General features: G+C 41.4%; 3 protein-coding genes across 4 annotated transcripts; 1 reads left to right on the top strand and 2 right to left on the bottom strand.

Moving 5' to 3' along the window:
• Positions 1 to 1,641: 1,641 nt before the first annotated feature.
• odf3l2a (outer dense fiber of sperm tails 3-like 2a) lies at positions 1,642 to 4,858 on the top strand. Its single transcript, XM_033642818.2, has 5 exons — positions 1,642 to 1,690; positions 2,032 to 2,142; positions 2,956 to 3,081; positions 3,468 to 3,609; positions 4,513 to 4,858. The coding sequence occupies exons 1-5, from the start codon at positions 1,642 to 1,644 to the stop codon at positions 4,856 to 4,858; spliced, it is 774 nt and encodes a 257-aa protein (XP_033498709.1).
• A 19-nt stretch (positions 4,859 to 4,877) lies between these two features.
• ebi3 (Epstein-Barr virus induced 3) lies at positions 4,878 to 13,912 on the bottom strand. Of its 2 annotated transcripts, XM_033641948.2 has the most exons (7): positions 13,565 to 13,912; positions 10,938 to 11,052; positions 10,706 to 10,805; positions 10,058 to 10,175; positions 9,783 to 9,946; positions 6,109 to 6,258; positions 4,878 to 5,461 (listed from the first exon to the last, which is right to left on the bottom strand). In XM_033641948.2, exons 1-7 carry the CDS (start codon positions 13,665 to 13,667, stop codon positions 5,306 to 5,308), a joined length of 906 nt encoding a protein of 301 aa, XP_033497839.1. In that variant the 5' UTR covers positions 13,668 to 13,912; the 3' UTR covers positions 4,878 to 5,305. The 2 variants fall into 2 exon arrangements, with proteins under 2 accessions (XP_033497839.1, XP_033497840.1); XM_033641949.2 differs by lacking the exon at positions 6,109 to 6,258.
• Positions 13,913 to 14,049: 137 nt separating this feature from the next.
• On the bottom strand, positions 14,050 to 20,374 carry LOC117267415 (rab GTPase-activating protein 1-like). Its single transcript, XM_033643315.2, has 8 exons — positions 19,940 to 20,374; positions 19,308 to 19,376; positions 18,967 to 19,077; positions 17,188 to 17,292; positions 17,008 to 17,091; positions 16,838 to 16,909; positions 16,337 to 16,606; positions 14,050 to 14,685 (listed from the first exon to the last, which is right to left on the bottom strand). The coding sequence occupies exons 1-8, from the start codon at positions 20,048 to 20,050 to the stop codon at positions 14,449 to 14,451; spliced, it is 1,059 nt and encodes a 352-aa protein (XP_033499206.2). The 5' UTR covers positions 20,051 to 20,374; the 3' UTR covers positions 14,050 to 14,448.
• Between the last annotated feature and the right edge of the window lie 20 nt (positions 20,375 to 20,394).

Genomic DNA, 20,394 nt, shown 5'->3' on the forward strand with positions numbered 1-20,394 from the left:
AATCTAATGCCTCGGAATAGGATAACAAATTAGCTACATTACATGTGGCTGACATGATTGATGTAGCAGTGGTTTACAGGGACAGTTCACCACACAATCAAACATATATTTCCTCTTACCTGTAGTGTTGTTTATCAGTGTAGACTGTTTAGTGTGAGTTGCAGAGTGTTGGAGATATCAGCTGTAGAGATGTCTGCCTTCTCTCCAATATAATGGAACTAGATGGCGCTTGGCTTGTGGTGCTCAAAGCGTCAAGAAAATACATCTGAAAAACTCAACAGTGATATCTCTTTCCAGAAATCACAACAGTTACTCAAGATAATCTACAGGCCTTGTTGCAGGAGCCATGAATTAATGTTAAATTAGTGTTTTAGAATATTTTTTTGTTATTTTGTGATTGCAGTATTGGGAAAGTCAGGTCATATGGATGGGGCGATGACACTCAATCAATTTGAGCAACTCATGTTCACCTGTGTGGTTTTTTTGGTCAGAGAAAAAGGGCGAGTGGGTCATTGTATTTTTTCGTTGACCGCACTTTTCCTTCTTTGCTGTAATCATCTTAATTATAAGTTTGTGCACGTTATAAGTTGATTTCTTTTCATTAATAAATTTATTTAACATATTTTTGGATCTTGGCGCATCTCTTGTTGGCGTGTCAGACAAGTTACCCAGGCCCAGCCTCAGCCTCTCAGCGACTTTTAGTTTGTTTCCTGCAGTCGCTACACTTGTTGTGAGCAGTTTCACGTAGGAACTATTTTCTTTTTATCGAACACTGTATGATTGTATCAACACACAGAAGGAAGAGTGCATCTACTCATGGACAAGAGGCTGTTCGTGATAGCATGAGATGTAAACATTAATAGCGTCCTCCCTGGCTGAGCTAACTTGAGCTAGTTCAGTGGTGCTAGGTGAGCTAGCAGTAGATGCACACTTCCTTCTGCTCAGTGATACAGTCGTCGGGTGTAGTTCAGAAGAAAGAAAATAGTCATCTTGAGTAACCAGGTCATGATTTCTGGACAGAGACATAGCTTTTTAATCTTTAAAAAAATATATTTTTCTGGCGCTTTGAGCACCACAAGCCCAGTGCCATTTAGTTCCATTATATTCAAGAGAAGGCAGACATTTCTATGGCCGATACCTCCAACACTCTGCAACTCACCCCAAAACAATTTATACTGATAAATAGCTCTACAGGTAAGAGGAAAAATGTGATTTTTTTTATTTTGGGGTGAACTACCCCTTTAAAATTTTACTTAAACAAAGCACTGTAACTGAATTAATATGTTCACGGCACAATAAGCTGAACAGAAGCATCTTTATTTAAAGATGTGTCTAAGGCAATCACTGTCTCTCCTCTTTTTAACCCCTCAGAGTCATTTTATGACCCATGTTGTGAAATCCCTCTGTCCTGAGGGGACCTTGGGAAAAAGGATGTGGAGAGCAGGTTGGGGCGTAACCAGGGCCCCGGTCAAGATAATGTTTCTTTCACCTCACGGTCATGTATAATTCAGCCCAGGAGGCCGCGGATCACCTGGAGGGAGCCACACACACACACAAAAAGAATCTGTCTGAAGTGATAGAGGACCTACAGAGGAAGAGGAGAGGACAAAGAAGAAGGTGGAAGAAAGAGGCCGGCAGAGCATGCAGGAGGTGGTGAAGAAACGGCCGATAATCTCTGCTAGAGAAAGAGGTCAGTTTAAGAAGTCTGTATGTGTGTGTGTCAGTGTGTGTGTGCATCCACATGGACTTTATTATAGCTGGTTTTCACTATGAAATTCTCTCACAGCATTATTCAGCCATTGCTCCATACTTGTTTGAGATGTCTACTTTGTTTAGAGTCCATTCCCAAACACGTAGAGGAGGACCGTTAAAATGCCTAACCATAGAAAATAAGAGAAAGAGCTCCATATGGAAATCATCAGAGATGACACAGCCCGAGCCAAAGAGCAGTGGGTGTGCCATACTGCTGCACGGAGCTGTATCTGTTGCATCATTCTCATCACTGTCCTCCTCCTCCTCCTCCTCTGTCAGGCCCGGGCCCTGGACGCTACCGGCTGCCCCCTACAGTCGGATACATCAACCATGACTTCACCAAGCCCAGCAGCCCTGCATACTCCTTTCACAGCCGCATGAGCAGTGCCAGTGAGTTATCTAACTTGTTACATGTTTTAATCTGTTATACTGAACTGCAGTGCCACAGTTTTTAATCAGAGGGACCCTCTGGCGATTTTCAACTAGCTTTGTATCATAATGATGTGGGCAGTTAGTAAATGACCTGTGGCCTCTCAAACTCAGATAAGACGGTAAAACTAGGCAGTGCTGATCCAATATTAACAAATTTATGTTACTGTGTCGCATATTTCTCACCTAAAATATTGTCAAAAATGTATTTAAGCGTACCGTTTAGCTGTAAATCTTGGTAGTTTGTTGCTAGTTGGCCGCCATTTTGTTTCCTTGGATTAACGGCCGAGCTCTTACGTCTTACGTCACCCACCAACGGACAGAACAACGATGTATTGACCCGCCCTACGCTCGCTATGATTGGCTAGTAGGCGTTGCTGTCACTGGTTGGATTGGTTAGATTTAGGTGAGAGGAGTTTGATTGGTTAGAGCAAGGGTAAGAATGTCAGAGTTAGCCAATCAGAGCAGAGAAGGCAGGGTAAGGCTGTAGCGTTGCGGTGCACTGCATTCTGGTAGTTGGAGGTTTTCTGCCTTTAGAACAAAAGCACAATGCCGCAGCCTTTGTATTCTGTTTTCTCTGGTTATATAGCACCAAATTCAAAAGTATTTGCGTCTGTCTTCTGCAATGATATCCCAGTTGTATGAAAAGGCCATCTTTTAAGCTGTGAAATACCTTTTTTTAAATGTGAAATGCATGTCTTGAAGTGGTTTACTTCATTTCATGAGGTCTAAAGGTGTCTTTGAATGACTGTTTGTGCTTCCTGTTTTATGTAGTGGTCTCTGTGGACTGCAGCCCAGGACCAAGGTACCAAATTGACGCCAAGGTCACTCGGTTTGGCCGAATGGAAACCCCCTCCTATTCCATTCTGGGCAGAGGGAGGCGCATGGGGAATGATAAAGGTGATATAAATGACCCCTGTTTTATTGTTTTGACCATTTTATATTGTTTTTATTATTTTAACTTGCTCTCCACACATCTTTGATATGCAGGCTCAGGGACTGTGTTGTGCTGTATGAATGTTTGTGTTCTTGTATGTAGTGTTGTTTATTGTTGTTGCACCTTGGTCATAAAGAAGCACTCTTATTCTGCCTTGCGTAGAGATGTATGCAAACTGAACTGACTGATAGATGCTGGATAAATGAGACATATTTACATCCAGATAATTAGGTAAAGAATGTGTTTGTCTTTAAACCATCACACCATCAAAATATTAGAAGAGGATTCATTTAATAAAAGTGATAAAGAAAAGAAAACTTTCCAAATTAATTTCTATTCGCATTGATAGGTGAGCCATTCCAGACTCCAGGGCCGGGGGCCTACAGCCCAGAGAGGGCTCCACCCCTCAACGCTCACCACAGACCACCATCATACACCATCGGCAGCCGCACCAGATATCGCTCTGTGGACGCTGTGCCAGCGCCAAACAGGTGAAGACAGCAGGACACAGACATTAAAGGCTTGTTTATACTCCAATTAAGTACAAAAATAATATTTCCATTTCGCACATTGTAACTGTCACTGCACACAAACTTATAAACATCCTGTACATTGACATAGGTACATCCACTAGAGGGCAGCACGAACCTCCGCCTTTCCTTTGCTACTGTCCCATTCATATTTACTTCCCATCCAATCTCCTAGCTGTTCTGTAGTAACTGTTGGTCCCTTTGCCTGGGTGAAGTAACCTCGTATAGGTGTTTGAAATTTCTGACCCACTCACTTAACCTCTCCCTTAAAAAGTACCGCCATTTTTAAAATGTCTTTGTTGTGTACTGTGGTCATGTCACACTTGAAGTATTGGCTATACTGCCCCCATGATTCCTGATGATACTGCTCAGGAAACATGCACAAATATGGACAACATGAATGCAGAGTACAGACAGAAGGCCCCGTCCATGTCAGTATCTAACACTGAGTATAAATGAGCCTTAAAGCTGGAGATTAGACTTATTTATTCTGTGGTATAGAGCTCTATGGGATAATATGTTCCCTCAATATGATGAACATGAGCATTTTAATTTATTTTAAGTCAGTCCCACATATAATGTCTTTTCAAACCAAACCTCTATTTGTGTTTTAGTTCTCAACAAATTAACTCTTAACTCCTGTTTGAGTAGCTTTTTTTGGGGATACCATTGATATCTTTAAAAAATAAAAGTAATTATTTGTGATATTTGTTGTTTTAAAATATTTTCATCTTCTGTGGGAATAAATGAGTTTAGCTGGGGATTGGGGAAAGTGTTGAGAAACCGAATATTGCCAGATTTAAATCAGAGAAACTGTTGCTGAAATGAAACGTCTCTGTTGCTCATGTGTTTTCGTCCCTCCAGCTACAGTCTCCCTAATCTGCTGGGCTGCCATGTTCCCAACAAACCCTCCAGTGCCAGCTACAGCTTCTCAGGCCGGAGGAAGGTCGGAGCTCCCTCCGAAGATCTCTCCATGAGCCCTGGACCGGCAAAATACGACACCACCAGCCCGGACATTTACCGCCAGCGCCAGCCCTCCTTCTCCATACAGAAACGGACTAAGAAGCCTAATTATTCCTCTGCTATCCCCGGTCCCGGCACGTACAGCCCGGAAAAGTTTTACACACACCTCCCCAAACCGCCCTCCTTCTCTTTGGGTGTCAGACACTCTGAGTTTGTCACCCCGCTTGTGGTGGATGTTGTTGACTGACAGGGCTGAGGATACAATATGAATGCATTGTTTTTATTCAGTTTTTCACATAAATGTGGAGCTGCCACACAATAATTTCAGAATGTGAAATGTGTCTTAAAGAGGGTCAAAACAGGTCGTAAACTGATCATGTAAAAACTGATCAGACCACCTGACACTGATAAATAATTATTATAAATGTCTTACAGTATGAATCTTATATTAGCAGCTGCTCCAAAGACAAATAACTCCACCATCAGTTTTACAAAATAATAAATTACAATGTCAATGGAAATGTTCACTACACTGTACAGATAACGTCCATTTACTTCTTTATAAATAAAATAAATATCAATAACTGTTGCTTGCATTTCTTGTGCAGTTAAAAGATGCGACCTGTTTGCAGTTACATCACTGCTAGCTTGACAGGACATGAATAAATAAAACAGGTAGTGAGAGGGAGAGTCTCTACAGTTTTCTTCGTGGTATGGTGATTTTTACAGGTGAGCTCCAGTCGCTGCACTCGCCCAGACCCAGCAGCTCCTTCGCACACACCTGGAACACGTAGGTCCTTCCTGGGGTCAGGCCCTTCAGCTCAACCTTGGTGCTCTCAAACGGACCCAGCTGGAGGAGAAAATATAGGATATGTTTTAGTAAGACCATCCTCTACTTGACTAAATTGATTTAAAGGAATATTTTGACATTTTGAGAAACAGTTATCAGCTTTCTTGTCAAGAGTTAGAAGAGGAGATTGAACCAGTCTGTCTTTTAAAAATGAAGCTGGGGCCAGGAGTTGCTTAGCTTAGCTTAGCACAAACACTGGAAAGAGGGGGAAACAGCTAGCCTGTCAAAGCTCAGTAATAAACACCAACATGAATAAATATATTTCCCAAAATGTCAAGCTAATCCTTCAACGCTTATTTAAATGAGAAGGCAAACTATCCAGACAACCATGCAGGCTTCATACAGCTACCCAGCGTTTCCCATACACTGATTTATTCAATCTTATTTCATTGAAGAGCTGCATGCATCGCATTCACTCAAGCCCTCCTTGCCCCCTCTCCCTCTCTCTGTTTCTCAGCCCGCAAGTGAGACCAGAATTAACAAGCTAGCCACCCCACAGTCCCTCCGCCTCGCTTCCTGCCACTGTAGACTGTTTCCTGGGGAGGAGAGCAGGCAGCAGCTCAGGAGATGGAGCTTCAGACTTCAAACAATTCCAGTGCTGGGTGTCACGGCAGGCTGGTGGCCTGGCCGCTGCTGCTGGATCTAACCTGTGTAACGGCAGCAACAGAAAGTTTGCTGATCTGGCTGGGAGTCGTGGCTGTCAGGTCCCTCAGTTCTGGGGTTTGTGTTGGCTGGATTTGGGTTGCTGCAACTGCTGACTGGGGGTCCGTCTCTGGAGCTGCTGCCTGCTCTTCTTCCTGTAACGTGGTGTGTAGTGACGGGCAGTGAGGTGGAGGACACACTGTGATTCAAGGCTCTAAGGTTAGCTAATGTAGGCTATATAAACGTCAACTTGAAGCTGCAGCCATGAGCCTTAGGTTCTGGTTAGCAGAAGGCTAAATGATTAGCAACACTGTCTATTTGTTTCACCTGTCATGCCATTATATAGGTGATGTGTGATGCAATGGCCTCCAATTGGTTCCTCCCACTATATAGGTGGGGCCATACCTGTGTTGTATATTGACAGCCCTGACGACGACCTGCAACAGTCCAAACATGTTGGCTCTTTTAACGATTTAGCAACTAGAATCAGGGGTTAAAGCAAGAAAAATGTTGTGCCTGAAATGTGGAGCACGGAAGATTTGTGTGCCTGAACTCTGAATCTGAAAGATTATAGCTTTAGTAGTTATTTTCAGATTAAACTTTTATAGCATAATGAGTTTAGAAAAAAAAGATTAAACTTTCAGTGGTTACCAGACTTTTTGACTTATAGCTCCTACATCTCTTTTTACGGTGGCCCTGAAGGTCAAAACACAACAACATTTCACAAAAACACAACGACATTACAGAAAACACAACAACATTTCACAAAACACATCACAAAAAACACGACATTACAGAAAACACAACATTTCACAAAAACACAGCGACATTTCACAAAACACAACAACCTTACAGAAAACACAACAACATTTCACAAAACACAACAACATTACAGAAAACAAAACGACATTTTACAAAACACGACATTTCAGATTACGGAAAAGGTAGGGACAACACTTCTTGTTTCTGATTGTAAACCCGAGTCAGTTCATAGTTTATTCAATGGATGCAGCCAGAGAAACGTGCTAAAATATAAGCTGATGTGATTGGCTGTTTCGCTACCAGTCAAGAAATGACGCTTTGTGAATGGTCAGCTACGCGGAAGTGTAGACGCTGTGATGTGCTTTGAAAGCAGACAACATGTACTGTCCACATTGTGAAAAGAAGTATGAGTCGTTGCCAAATCTCTGCATGTCTTGCGGAAAGACATTGGCATTATTTAAAGAGGCCGAGGGGACGCACAATGAGGACGTCACAGGCTCAACTTCAGGTAAAATATCACGTTTAACTGAGGTTAACATGCTATGTATAATTTTTAACTGCGGCCTGTCTCACAATTGATGTTTGGGCTCACTCATATAAAACGTGAATTACCAAAACACAACCTGGGCCACATTCAGCAAGGTTGTCAAAACTAGTTTTTCTCTGTTTGTGTAGCTGCGGTGGATGCGGCCCCAAAAACGCCATCACTGAAGATCTTCCTCGAATACAGGAGGAAGAAATCAGAGGAAAGGCTGAATTTCGCTCATCAGAGGAGTAGTCTGAAGAAGAAAGAACAGAAAAAAGTACAGGTAACCTTAGCCAATGTGGGGTGAGGGGGAGGTGCTGAAAATGATGGTTAACTGGACAATATAGATGGTAACGTTACCCGTTGAAGATTTTTAGTGAAGACCATTACTTTGCTTTAATGTCAGCCACATAGTTCTGTAGCCAAACATTTGTCCAGGTCCGCGCAGCTCTGATATTATGGCCCTTCTAACTTAATTTGTTGAGGAGTAGTTGCCCCGTCTCCTCAGTCCTAACTCCTTCAACCATGCTTTCAGGGTTCCGAGGGACATATTAATGTCATGGTGGGTTGAAAGCATATCAAGAATGACATTATATGTATGTCCTCTTTCAAAATATTCATCTATTAACGCCATCTCGTCCTCCATTCTTTCCAACGCGATTTAAGACTCGTGCACGGACACAGCTGAGTAGAAACAGGAAATGACGTTACACTGTTGGGTTCTGCCCAATTAGAAACAAGAGGTGTTGTCCCTACCAGCCCTACCTTTTCCATAATCTGAAATGTCGTTGCGTTTTGTGAAATGTCGTGTTTTGTGAAATGTCATGTTTTCTGTAATGTCGTTGTGTTTTCTGCAATGTCGTTGTGTTTTCTGTAATGTTATTGTGTTTTGACCTTCAGGGCCACCGTACCTTTTTGCCTTGGTGCTATTTATTTTTAGAAGCTAAATCATTTAGGCTGTTTGCAAAATTGTATTGCGCTTGATGTGAATTAAACAGGCAGTTATGTCGAAATTTCACCTCTGGGCAAGCATGTCATCCTTGAAATGGATCATATAATGTTGTGGTGGTGACTTTAAAACTTCAGCATAGAGGACTTTTATTGCAACTTTCGTTTCTGTCTGGTTTCTGTTACCTTACCTTCAAAACTACCGCTAGCTTACCGGAGCCTCTCCTGCTCCGTCTGTGCTCTGTGTCTCAATGTGACATGATGAAAGCATGCACAGGCGTCAGTGTTGATTGGCTATCACTTGTGCCGTGTAACCAATCAGCTTGGTCAACTGCCGGCGGGACATTGTTACAAAGCCCAATGTAGTGGGGACTGCAGGCATGGAGCGAGACGGCTGTATCAGAGCCAAAGGAGCGAGTTTTAAAATACATTTATTTGATCAGTTATCGATGAAAAAACGTCTGATGCCGATTATGGTAAACAGTAGGTTGTGTTTACTCGCACACTGTGCGCCTAAATCATTTTCCCGGCTTGCACATATATATATTTTTAGGGGCAAATGCAAGTGAAATGCTCGCACTGTAGAGCACTTCTGCCTGTGCTGGACAGAAACTTCGCCACGCCGGAAATCCAGCGCTGTGCCGGAGAACTTTAACCCCTGTAGAATAAAGGCTTTTTAATATTTCTTCCTGATTTTTCTATATTTTTTAGTAGTACCTGGAGTACCTGGATTGCCCTCCTGCCGATCCTATTGTTTCCTGTTCTCCACAAGCACCTGACCCAAGATTTTGATCTATGTTTGTTTATACAGAGCAACCAGTCGTCACTCTCTTTTTCAAGTTTTATTTTGTCTATTGTCAGACTCTCTTTTTGATACATCTGTCTTCCTTTTTTGGGCTGCTTTGCAGTGTAGGCAGTTGTTGCAAATGCTGGAATAGCAGCTTTCTCTGCAGGATTCTCACTGTTGAATCAGGCTTTTACAAAAGGACATCTGCATTATAGAATAGCCAATAAGAACGCCCTCTTTCTTAAATGACCTGTGATCGGCTAAAGTCTCAGGCTAGATTTTCTAAAGCCTGAAAACAAAGCCGAGAGGAAGTGCAGTGTTCTCTAAGATCACTAAAATTAGAATATGCTCAAAGGTTATTTTGGGGTTTTCCCCCCGTTAAGCCAAAATTACCTACTACAGCTTTAACAATATAAGAAGTACTGTTGTATAGTTACATTTAAAACCCATGAGAAAAGCTATAATACATGGGGATAATACATTTTCAGCATTGTTTTAGCAGAAATGAAAGGGATTACCACAGATGAAGGAACTTCTTTAAACATTCTTGCAGTTACCTAAACAGTGAACTTCCTCTTGCGGTGTCTGTGTGTGTGTTCAGTACCGGGTTTTCAAACCACACTGCTGTCATTACTGCTGATGTAAATAATTCTTACATTGACAGACTTCGGGTTGCCCCTGTTTTCCCATCGATATAGTATCTGGTATTTTAGGGGGAAGATGTTTAGGTTAGCCCAAGAAGGGGGAGGAGACCACTGCACCAGCAGGTTTCTGACGTCCTGAGGGGAAACCCGGACATTTACGGGAGGATCTGGTTTCACTACAGAGAGGAGAGAGAGACAGGAGCTTTAAATGAAAGTGTATGTACAGTATACATTATCACTTCCTTTATTCTCTTGTAGACTGGAATATTTATCATGTCAGTTCTCACCTATATCCTCCAGCATGAAGCTTGATAGATGGGAGCTGCTTCCACCAGAATAAACTGCTGTGACGTTGAAGATGTAGTCAGTGAGGAGCCGCAGGTTGGGCAGTTGGCAGTGCCACAACTAAAAAAAAAAAAAAACACATGACTATATGTGATGCTAAATTGTGTGTATTATTTATAGCTTCATAAATATATCATTTATATATTTTGCAGTATATTTCATGTCTCAATCTCAAAACTACTTTAATTTTTGCACACTGACAGCTCATTTATTTATTTATGTATTCAAAAAATTAAAACTTAATCTTAAAAACTTACAATAAAATATAGATTTGTGCAAGAGAGGACGGACACTTGGGAGAATTCCCACCACCATAAATACATAATGCATACACGGCATGTTGATTACAGCTTCTGTTTAACAAGAAATGTTAACAGGGGTTTTCCAAAGCTCAGCCAATCCTGCGTGACCAATTGGGAAATACAGTTAAGAGTGTCTGGATCAACATTACTGTAATATTTTCATAATATTCACACTGATTATTGACGTGTGTTTGGTTTCATTTCGACTGAAATCAGACTGAGTTTTGGAAACCCCCTCTCCAGCTGGAGATACACTCTATCTGATTTGAGGGTAAATAAAGCTGGTACCCGTTCAGACGAGGATGACAATGTTGAAGTCAGATCAGAGGATGAAGAGCCGGGTTGGATAAGTTGGCACTGCTTGGTGTCCAGCAGTCTGTGTCGCTCACTGACAAACACATTAACACAAATACAAATGAGCTTCTTAACGAAACCTGACGACTGGAGTGTGTTTTGCTAAAAGGTGTCAGTGGCTTGGGTCAGTACACAGATGAAGGAGGAGGGCGGCTGTCAGATTTACCTGTAGGTGGCAATGTAGTGTGTCGGAGGGGAGGTAGAGGGTTCGGGCCAGGAGCAAAGAGTCACGTTTGGGTAGCTTGAACACCAGCAATGCACTCTGGGAGTGGAGGGAGGAGCTGAGGGAAGAAATGACAATTAGTCACATGTAATGTGCAACATGAGCAGAGCGTAATATACACAAAATGTAACATATTTGCTTCTGTGTAAAGTTTGTGTTATATTCCTGCTTTCTTGTTTGTTTTGTCAGAGCAAACCTCTCCTCAGGGTCTGCTTGCTCACGTTCTGTGTGCTTGAAACAAACAAACAAACAAACAAACAAAACGGTGTTCCAGGTCGATCTCATCCTCAGGTCATCAGATATCGACGCTTTGTCACAGCCCTTGGCACATGATATCAACGCCAAAAGCAGCCTTTAGCGTATTTATGAGTCACATCAGGCTTTCAATTTTATTCAGTGTAAATCCATCCACAGCAATACTTGACGCTGAGGGCAAAGGACGTAGTATAAGGAGCAACAAAGTCCATGTGGCGTGGGAGGGAGGTTGATGGGTCAAACAAAACAGGACTTTCACCCAGGAGACTGCTGTTTAATGCAACATTACATAATTTACATACGGTCGTCATGCACGGATGTTACTTATGTCATGTACGTATTTTACCCAAAAACATGATTTTTTTTTTTTTCCAAATATAACCAAGATATTTTGTTGCCTAAACCTAACAGTGAACGTTTCACAACACTGAGCATGTATTAGGATGTATTTCAGCTGTGCTTCACCTAAAGACGCTAAAGCAGTGACACTCTTGCTTTGCCTGGGGGCCACTTTTACAAAATGACAGGAGGCTAGGGGCCAGTTTCTGGGATTCAAGGACATTCAGGTTAGACTTAGGCTTAGGTGGGACCTCTGTCAAGGGTTTGGGGGGGATCCTTCCCTTAGCACGCTCTATTTTGATGCTTTTTAATGTTGGTGAAGATTCTCAGTCATCCAGGTCACGGTAATCTTAAGTGCTATATCCTTGGCAACTGGACTTGCTTGCTATATATACGAAGCCTCTTTGATGAGAGGTGAAATGTCTTCAAATACTCAAGCAAGTCCAGTTGCCTGTGAAGGAGTGGATCTGGATGTTTGTCAAAGGAAGTAATAAAGCTTCCCATCTTGGTTCGGACTGCAGAGCAATGCTGTTCCACAAGTTGTCCTTAAGTTCATTGTCTTTATAATTTTGTTTTGTTTGTTTCCTTTCTCTGAAAAATCAACCTCATTCTTACAAAAACATTACTGTGTAATATTTGCATTCTGTGTGAAAGAACCCACAACAAAAACAACAGTTTGAAGGCCCAGACACACCAAACAGACATCAAAGAACTAGTGGCAATGATGGGGACTGGTGCGTCGCCTCAAGTAGCCTGTGTCTTGACCAAATAGTTACACTTGAACACATTGCAAAGACTACAGCCAACTAGCACATATGTTCTACACTTGCATGAGAGGAAATAACTCCAAATATTTAAAGGAAACTCCAGCAGGTCCTAACCATGCTCAAGGATCAATCTGGAGGGATTTTTGGAATTATTTTGGATGGTTTGGGGGCCCAGAAGTGTGATTTTTGCTTTGTCTTGCCCTGCCAATTTTTTGTATTTCCATTTATTCCTTTTTTTATGTATATTATTGTCACTGTCAATTGTAATGTGTTTATTTATTCAAATTTAATCTTATTATTTTGATTGTTTTTTGGCAGAATTGGACTGGTACTGTACCCCCTCTTGTACGGATCTCTTTTACCCTGTTTGTATTATTTTTGATAGTCAAGACTGAATGTCTCATTTGACATGCAGAATCGTCATGTACCACCCTAACCAAAATCAACAAAAATTTAAATTAAAAAAAAAAGAAAAGCAAATGTTCAGTGGGCCAGTCGGCACCCTATCAAGGACCAGATTTGGCCAATGGGTGAAAAGTTGAATATCTCTGTGCTAAAAAAGCGCCCTGTGCACACGAGACAAAGCCCCAGTATTTGACAACCTGGGAATGAGAATGGGTTTAGTGTTCAGACACAACCCTGGCTCTGTAATTGAGAAACAAAGTAGCACGGACCAAACCATACAACACTATTTTAGCTAAGAGAGAAAGGGGGCATTCGTGCTCATGCACAGTACAGGGGAAAGGCCATGGAAGTGTGAAGTGAAAGGCAGTGAGAATGAGAGGGACTGTAAATCCTGAATATTCTAATATGCTGAACTCAAAACCGAATATCAACAATTTTTCTTCAGACTCATTTACTCCATCTTTAAAAGGTAAAATCAATTAAATATTAAATAAAACACTTTTTACAGGGTAGAAATAAAATAAAATAATGGCATTAGCTTCATAAAATGACTGGATAACCACTCAGGGCAGGTAGAAATACGTCTTAGCAGAGTGAGATCTTCAGTGTGTAACAGCAGCATCACAGACAAATTATCATCAATTCTAAAAGTGAATAACTTACAATAAAATCCTTATTATTTATTCACAGAGCACAGGGATAAAAACACAACTTAAAACCAACAGCATGACATAAATAAAGCCTTAAAGCAAACCTCTAAGCTGTATAAACTGTGACTATATTTTCACTCAGTCTGGTACTCACTCCCTGATGTTGCAGTCACCCTCAGCAGGTCCAGCGCTTGGCCTCCAAGAACACACATGAGGAGAGTCACCATGACGCACACGCTTCCAAACATCGCAGCCATCAGTGCTTCAGGCAGGAGAAATTATCTGCGTAGTTTGTCTGTATAGCTTTGTAAATACTGTAACGAACCTTAACTTATGCAAGACAGCTCTACTGTATTCTTTGTTCAAAGTTCAGAGATAAGGAACAGTGTTACAGCCTGCCGACGACTCTGAGTGTGCGCTTGAGCAGCAGCTGTTTTAAACAGACGTTGTGGTCAGAATGAAAGAGGAACACTGGATGCGGTTAAACACAGAAAGAACCGTCTTGTCTCTGTGATGAGTCAACTTTCATTATGTCATAGAAAAAAGTTTGAGTCATTCTTTCTTTTAATGTTGTATTTAAACTATTTGTAAATAGAAACACATAATGTTGTATTCAAACTATTTGTAAATAGAGACACATAATGTTGTATTCAAACTATTTGTAAATAGAGACATAATGTTGTATTCAAATTATTTGTAAATAGAGACACATAAAATACAGCACAGGTACAAAGAGCAATGTACAAAATAAATCACCTGGCACATGGGTTTGGTTTACAGATATAAAAATAGCTTCATCAGTGAATTAAGTTGTTGGAAAGACAAGATAGTGTCTGTCTGACAGCAGCACCTGTCTGTGCTCTCAGGTACTCTCCTCTGCTCGTCTTGTGCTCCAGGCTGCCCTCTACTGCACAAAACAAGAAACAGCAGCTACAGTGTTGGCTTCATACCACACATAACATTGTGAAGTAATACTCTGAGGTCTGATCCATCCATCACGTCCACTTTAAGTGACCTGCACATTCACAGTCCAAGCTGTCAGACGTTTTCTTGATTGTCTCTGTGAGGCCACGACAGCACCTTGGCGCTCCATCCAGAGAGGGAGCCGCTGTGGATGTTCCAGCCCAACCCACTGGGAGCTCCGTCTTTGGGTATGCTAATACTGTGAAGTCCTCCTCCGCTGGAAGTCCGCAGGGAGGTGAAGGCCTTGCTGATCCAGCTGTTCTTTGCTTCCTGCAGATCGTTGGCGAGGATTCCTTTCTGGTGCTCCAGCTCCTGTACAAGGATGAAACGGGGGTGTGTGAGGAATACAGCAGGAGAATGTGACCTTTACTTTAACGCAAGTGAATTTCAGTTGATGTATGTGCAATCATACTGTTTATGTTCCTGCATTTCTCTAAAAAACTTTGGAATATTACACAGATTTTTCAAAGTTTGACAGAAATTAATTCTTTAAGTGAAAACTAATGAGTATACCTACGAGCAGTATTAAGAAAAACCCACTTTATTGTATTTATTTTGTTGCACTAAAGATGAATATTATATTATTATAGACTATACGTATACTTTTTAAAGTGTATTTAATACTACTACTGTGAAACTGTATGGAAAAAGATATCTTAGAGTGTAACAAAAGCAAAATTTTTGAGTCAACCATTAAACGTATATGAAAATCCACTGTAATTGTGCTTCTAGCTAGAATTGACAAAAGCGTACTTCCTACTAATACGAATTGAACAATATCATGTATTGTTTTTAAGTGTGGTGTGGGAGGAAATAAAACAACATACACCTGAGTACTACTGTTTATTAATTTACCTATTTCAAATGCATTTAAAAACCACAGCGGGAATAAAATATTTTAAAACAGGACAGTGAAACTCAATTTTAATGTTTATCCAGCACCTAAAGGGGACAGATTATGCTCATTTTAAGGTTCATACGTAATTTAGGTTTCTACTAGAACATGTTTACATGCTTTCATGTTCAAAAAACACTCTATTTTCCTCATACTGTCTGATCTGGAACACCTGTGTTCACCCTCTGTCTGAGAAATGACGTTTTAGCACCAGTCTCTTTAAGCCCCCCTTCCGAAAAAGCTCAGTCTGCTCTGATTGGTCAGCATTTCCGGGTCTTCAGGTGATAGTCACACATGAGCAAATGCAGGCGAGTGACTGTCACGCGCTGGGGTGATATTCATGCTTATCGTCAGCAGTGCTGGGTGGGACACACATGGAAAGCTAGCTTGCGAGCTAATGTTAGCTAGCTTGCTAATAAATACAGCAAAATATGACGTTATTGGTAGAGTTTCCATTTTCTTACATTCAATGTCTGTCTCTCGAATCTCTGACAGCCAGGCAGCATCGAACATGTGGGGCAGTTTGTATTTTCATGGCCAGTATCATACAATATTGGCTGTTAATGTCTCCTCTAGACATTGGCTAATTCCTTGTTGTTAGCTGAGACGACAGTTTCACCAGTCAAAGTTGACCCTTTGTCTCTGCAACATCACTGCAGCCAAGGAATGACTATAACGGCAAACAGCGGCACTTTCTACTGTGAAAAAACACCCATAAAACCTTCTAAACACAATCTGATTGTACATCACTGGGGTCCAAAAGCCAAAGTCTCTCACCATTTCTAAACTCGATGAGCATTCTGATACAACTGAAATTGATCTCTTCTTATTGAATTAAAGTTGGTACATTAGTTGCAATAATTAAGTTTCCCTGTTAGGGTTCAGGGAACGGATATATTCCCAGGAAAGTACCTAAAATTAAAAACCTTTTGTTCTCTATTTTTGAGGTTTCATTTACATTCTTACTGATATTAAAGGGACAACACATGGTTAGCTGTCATGATGTGACCTGGATATTGCATGTTCAGATTCCCAAACTTGTGTGATGGTTTGATGGTCGGCTCTGACCTGGATCTTGCACTTGGCCTCCACCATCTGGAGTTTGGTCTTGGCCAACTCCTGTTCCAGCTCCCTGATCTGGGCCTTGAGGGACTCCTTCTCCTGGTCGTCTCTCCTCTGCTCTGCCTTTCTGTGACCTTCATCGTCTTCTTCCCGGCCTGGTTCAGTCGTCCCAGGGCCTTCTAACGCTGCTACTGCTGTTGGAGACGTCTCAGCTGTGGAGGACGGTTCATCTGATTCCATGATGTGTCGACAGCGCGAGCAAGCCTTCACCGCACTCTGGGAAGATGCAGGATGAGAATAACAGGCAGAATATGAGAGAGTGAAGACTTACTTCCACCACATGACACCTGCTGTAATAAAATGAACCCTAATGAGAGAGCAAAGCAGAGTTTTAGAAAGGGTTGTAAAATGATTTCCCGCAACATGCCACGGCATTACAGAGCAAAAAAGAGAGATAAAAGTAGGAAGGTTGACAGTGGAGCTTCACAGGAAGAGCACTTTTCTCACCTTAAGCGATTCTAACTCCTCTCTGTGGGCGGCCTGCTGCTTCTCCAGACGGTTTGTCAGCTGAGAGCAGATCTGAGCAGAGGGAAGAGCATCAACATCATTAGGCAGCACTGCAAACACTGACTCCAAACAGTCTTGTTTTTCTGATTCCAGTTATCGATTCTCTCTACCTGTTTGTAGTCTGCGATGATACCCGACGACCTTCTGACCTTCTGCTCAGCCTTCTCCAGCTCTCTCCGGAAAACTTCCTTCGACTATAAGAAGAGAAGATCCTTTACACACACATCTCAACCGTTACATTAAACCTCTAACGAGGTGTTATAAAGTCGTCAGACATCAAAAAATCTCACCACTGCAGCTTCCTCCTCTTTCCCTCTCTTCTCCTCCTCTGTGACCTGTAGTTGCTGTCTGGTCCGAAAAAGGTCTTTGGAGAGTTCGTCCACTCTGTCCTCCGCCTGCAAACACACGTCACTCTCCAGCATTAACTTCAAAAATTGTTGCCAGGCTGGTAACCAGGCTTCAGCTTTTGATGGCCAAATCTTAAAATATGTTTGTCATTTTTAGTCACCTTACATTGTGAGTGATTAAGATACAGTGCAGTTATACATGAGCTTAATGATGAAAATGTAACATGAAAGAACGTTGAATTGCTTTACCACAGTAGCTGAAAGTAAAACAGACAAGATATGAAAACAGCAACTTTTAAAAGAACTAATAAAAACACTTTGGTGTATAAAAGCTGAGGAAATAAAAGATAGCCTAAATGAACTTAAAACTCAAGTAAAATCAGGAAAGGCTGTCCAATAAAAGTATGTTTTAAGAAAAGAGATCACTGACTCAGACAACCTGATTTCCAGAGCCTCGGGGCCCTGATAGCAAAGGCTCTGTCCCCTTTAGTTTTCAGCCGAGCCTCTGGAGCTGACAAAAGACCTCTACCCGAGGACCTCAAAGTACGTCCTGGTGTGTACGGCACTAAGAGGTCAGAGATATAGCTGGGAGCAATCTTAAAATCTATTCTAAAACATACTGGAAGCCAGTGTAAAGAGGTTGAAACTGGAGCGATGTGATCACGTCTCTTGGTTCTGGTTAAAAGCCTCGCAGCTGAATTCTGCACAGTCTGGAGTCGATTAATAGATTTTGATTCAGGCGGTAAACTAGGCGTGAAGAGATGAAGGCGTGTAAAATTGAATAAGTATCAAGAATCATAAGTGCAACCTAATTTGCTTCACTATTGTCTGTAAAACAGAAGCCTGTGTGTAAGCGAGTAAATGTGCCAATATACGTGCAGCATTGTCTGGTTCCAGGTCTGACTGTGGCAGCAACATTTGCCACAAATATTAAAAATGTAATTATTTTAGGGTGCACGGTTTGTTGTTCCTATTAGTTGTAAGTTAAAATGTGGTTGCACCTAATGGCGACCAAAGATCATGAATTAGTTGCCAGTGGCAACCTGGCAACTGTTACTGTTGAGCACCGCTCTCTATTGAAATTAACATGGTGTTATATGAATTATTATTGTTTTTTTGATGTCAGAAATCATGCAAGCCACATCCAGAGTGCTGTCTGCATTTTTTTAAAATTAATACAGTCTGAAAATAAAGAAAAAATAAAATCATAAAAACATTTCAGCCTTAATTTGCAAAAATAAATAAAATAAAATAAGAAAATAAATAAAATAAAATAAAAAGCATAATAATTTTAAAAATATTGTAATATTAAAAAAAAACTATTGTATCCTTGAGAACTCTTTTTTTTGTTTGTTTCCAGGCTTTTGTGACAAAAGCTGAAAATTTAAACACACAAAAATTAAACAACCATTCACATTTTTGATCATCTTTATACCAGAATTTTTTTTTGTCTTATATCATATCCTGTGCTTTATATTTCTGAAGACAAAACAGCATCATGCTCAGTAGTGCCGGCCTGTTTATTGGAGACTAATTAACATTTTGAGGTCGTGTTCAGCTGCAGACCGAGCTGCTATTTTAATGCTGGAAAAGTTTGATCAAGGTTACAGTTTGGCCGTCTCCTGAGAGGCTCCTCCAGATTTTCCTGAGTAATGGTGGTGATTTTGCATTTTTAAAAGAAACCGTTTTAGCCTTAATGTGAAGGGCATTGGCGGATCGTACCTTGTCCAGAGCGTTCCTCAGGGCAACCTTGCTCGTGATCAGTCTGTAGGCAAGGTTGTCGTTCTCCTGCTCCAGACGGAGGCTGGCCTGCTGAAGCCGACGATTCTCCTTCTGAAAAATACATAACAGAGTCTATTAGGGATAAAGTTAAAGTTGAGGTTGAAAGACTGGAAAAGACTGGAAAATGGAGTTGTGTATCAGTGGAGTGACTTAAAGGGACAGTTCACCCCAAATCATCGATTCTTTCTACCTGCTTGTAGTCTGACACCTGACAAGGGGGTGAAATGTCCCTTTAAGTGTATCTGTCTGTGGAGGTAGTGAAAGGTAGTGAAAGGTCTGACCAGGTATTCCTCTTCATCGTCTATTATTTGAAGCCGGCTTTCCCTCAGTTTCGCCTTCTTCGTCGGGACCTGAGGGGACAGACAGTCAAGCTGATGAAATACAGCAATGTCACATGTGACTGAGCTGAATAAAGCAATCTCTCCCAAACAGATCTGCTGCCGGATGCTGTGTAAGCGTGACAAATTGAGAACAGGCCCCAAAACCAGAGATCAAGATAGGGATAAGTACAAGATAAGATAGAGCACATGGGGGACGGATAGTTTAAGAAACATAAAGGAATAATAATGCAGGAGGGGAATTATTGTCAGTCTGAATTGACAGTGTGACAATCTCAAATATCTAAAATGAATAATCAGAATTCATTTCCGTCTATCTGGAATCACATATCTGTCAGGCGGAGGAATGTGTGACAGCGTGCCATCTGCAGATGTGCTGTAAACACAGGGCAAGGAGGTGTATTTTATATCCGTTTTTTGGATATGTTTAACTCATAGTGACTTTAGCAGTGCTTCAAATCCAAGTAACAGAAAAAGTTTTGTGTCTGCAAGTGTTTCAGTGCAGTGCGTTAATGCCAAAGCATTGTATTTCAGCTGTTGATAGTGATTTAAAAGTGGCTGTAGGTGAGTCTTACTGTGAATTTAGGTTCCGTTTCATCCACCAGACAGGCCAGGATCTCGTCTTCGCTCATCTGGTCCATATCGTGGGCATCGCACGCCATCGTCATGGACACCTCTTCCATCATCTTGTCCCTAATACGCAGCCCCGGGAGCTGCCAACACTCACACAAACATTCACAGCCTGTGCAGGTGAAGCTTCAAATTCCAAATTAGAGAAATTAAGAAAATCCACCCGCAGCGTAGGACACACCGAAATTATCTCTGTCTCCTGATGTACAGTTTGGAGAGATGTTTTTTAGCTGCAATGATGCAGGTGAGGAGTCACTCCAGCATGTGTGCGCGAGCAGGAAATAATCAGGATAAAGTCCAAGTCGTCCAGACACAAATAAACTCACAGTCCAAAGGTGAATGACAGAGAGAGAGATACTCCCACAGGTGTAGTTAAGACACACTAATATTTAGCAGTAAA

Source organism: Epinephelus lanceolatus, chromosome 15 (assembly GCF_041903045.1).
Source record: "Epinephelus lanceolatus isolate andai-2023 chromosome 15, ASM4190304v1, whole genome shotgun sequence".
In the NCBI taxonomy this organism is placed as follows: domain Eukaryota; kingdom Metazoa; phylum Chordata; class Actinopteri; order Perciformes; family Serranidae; genus Epinephelus; species Epinephelus lanceolatus.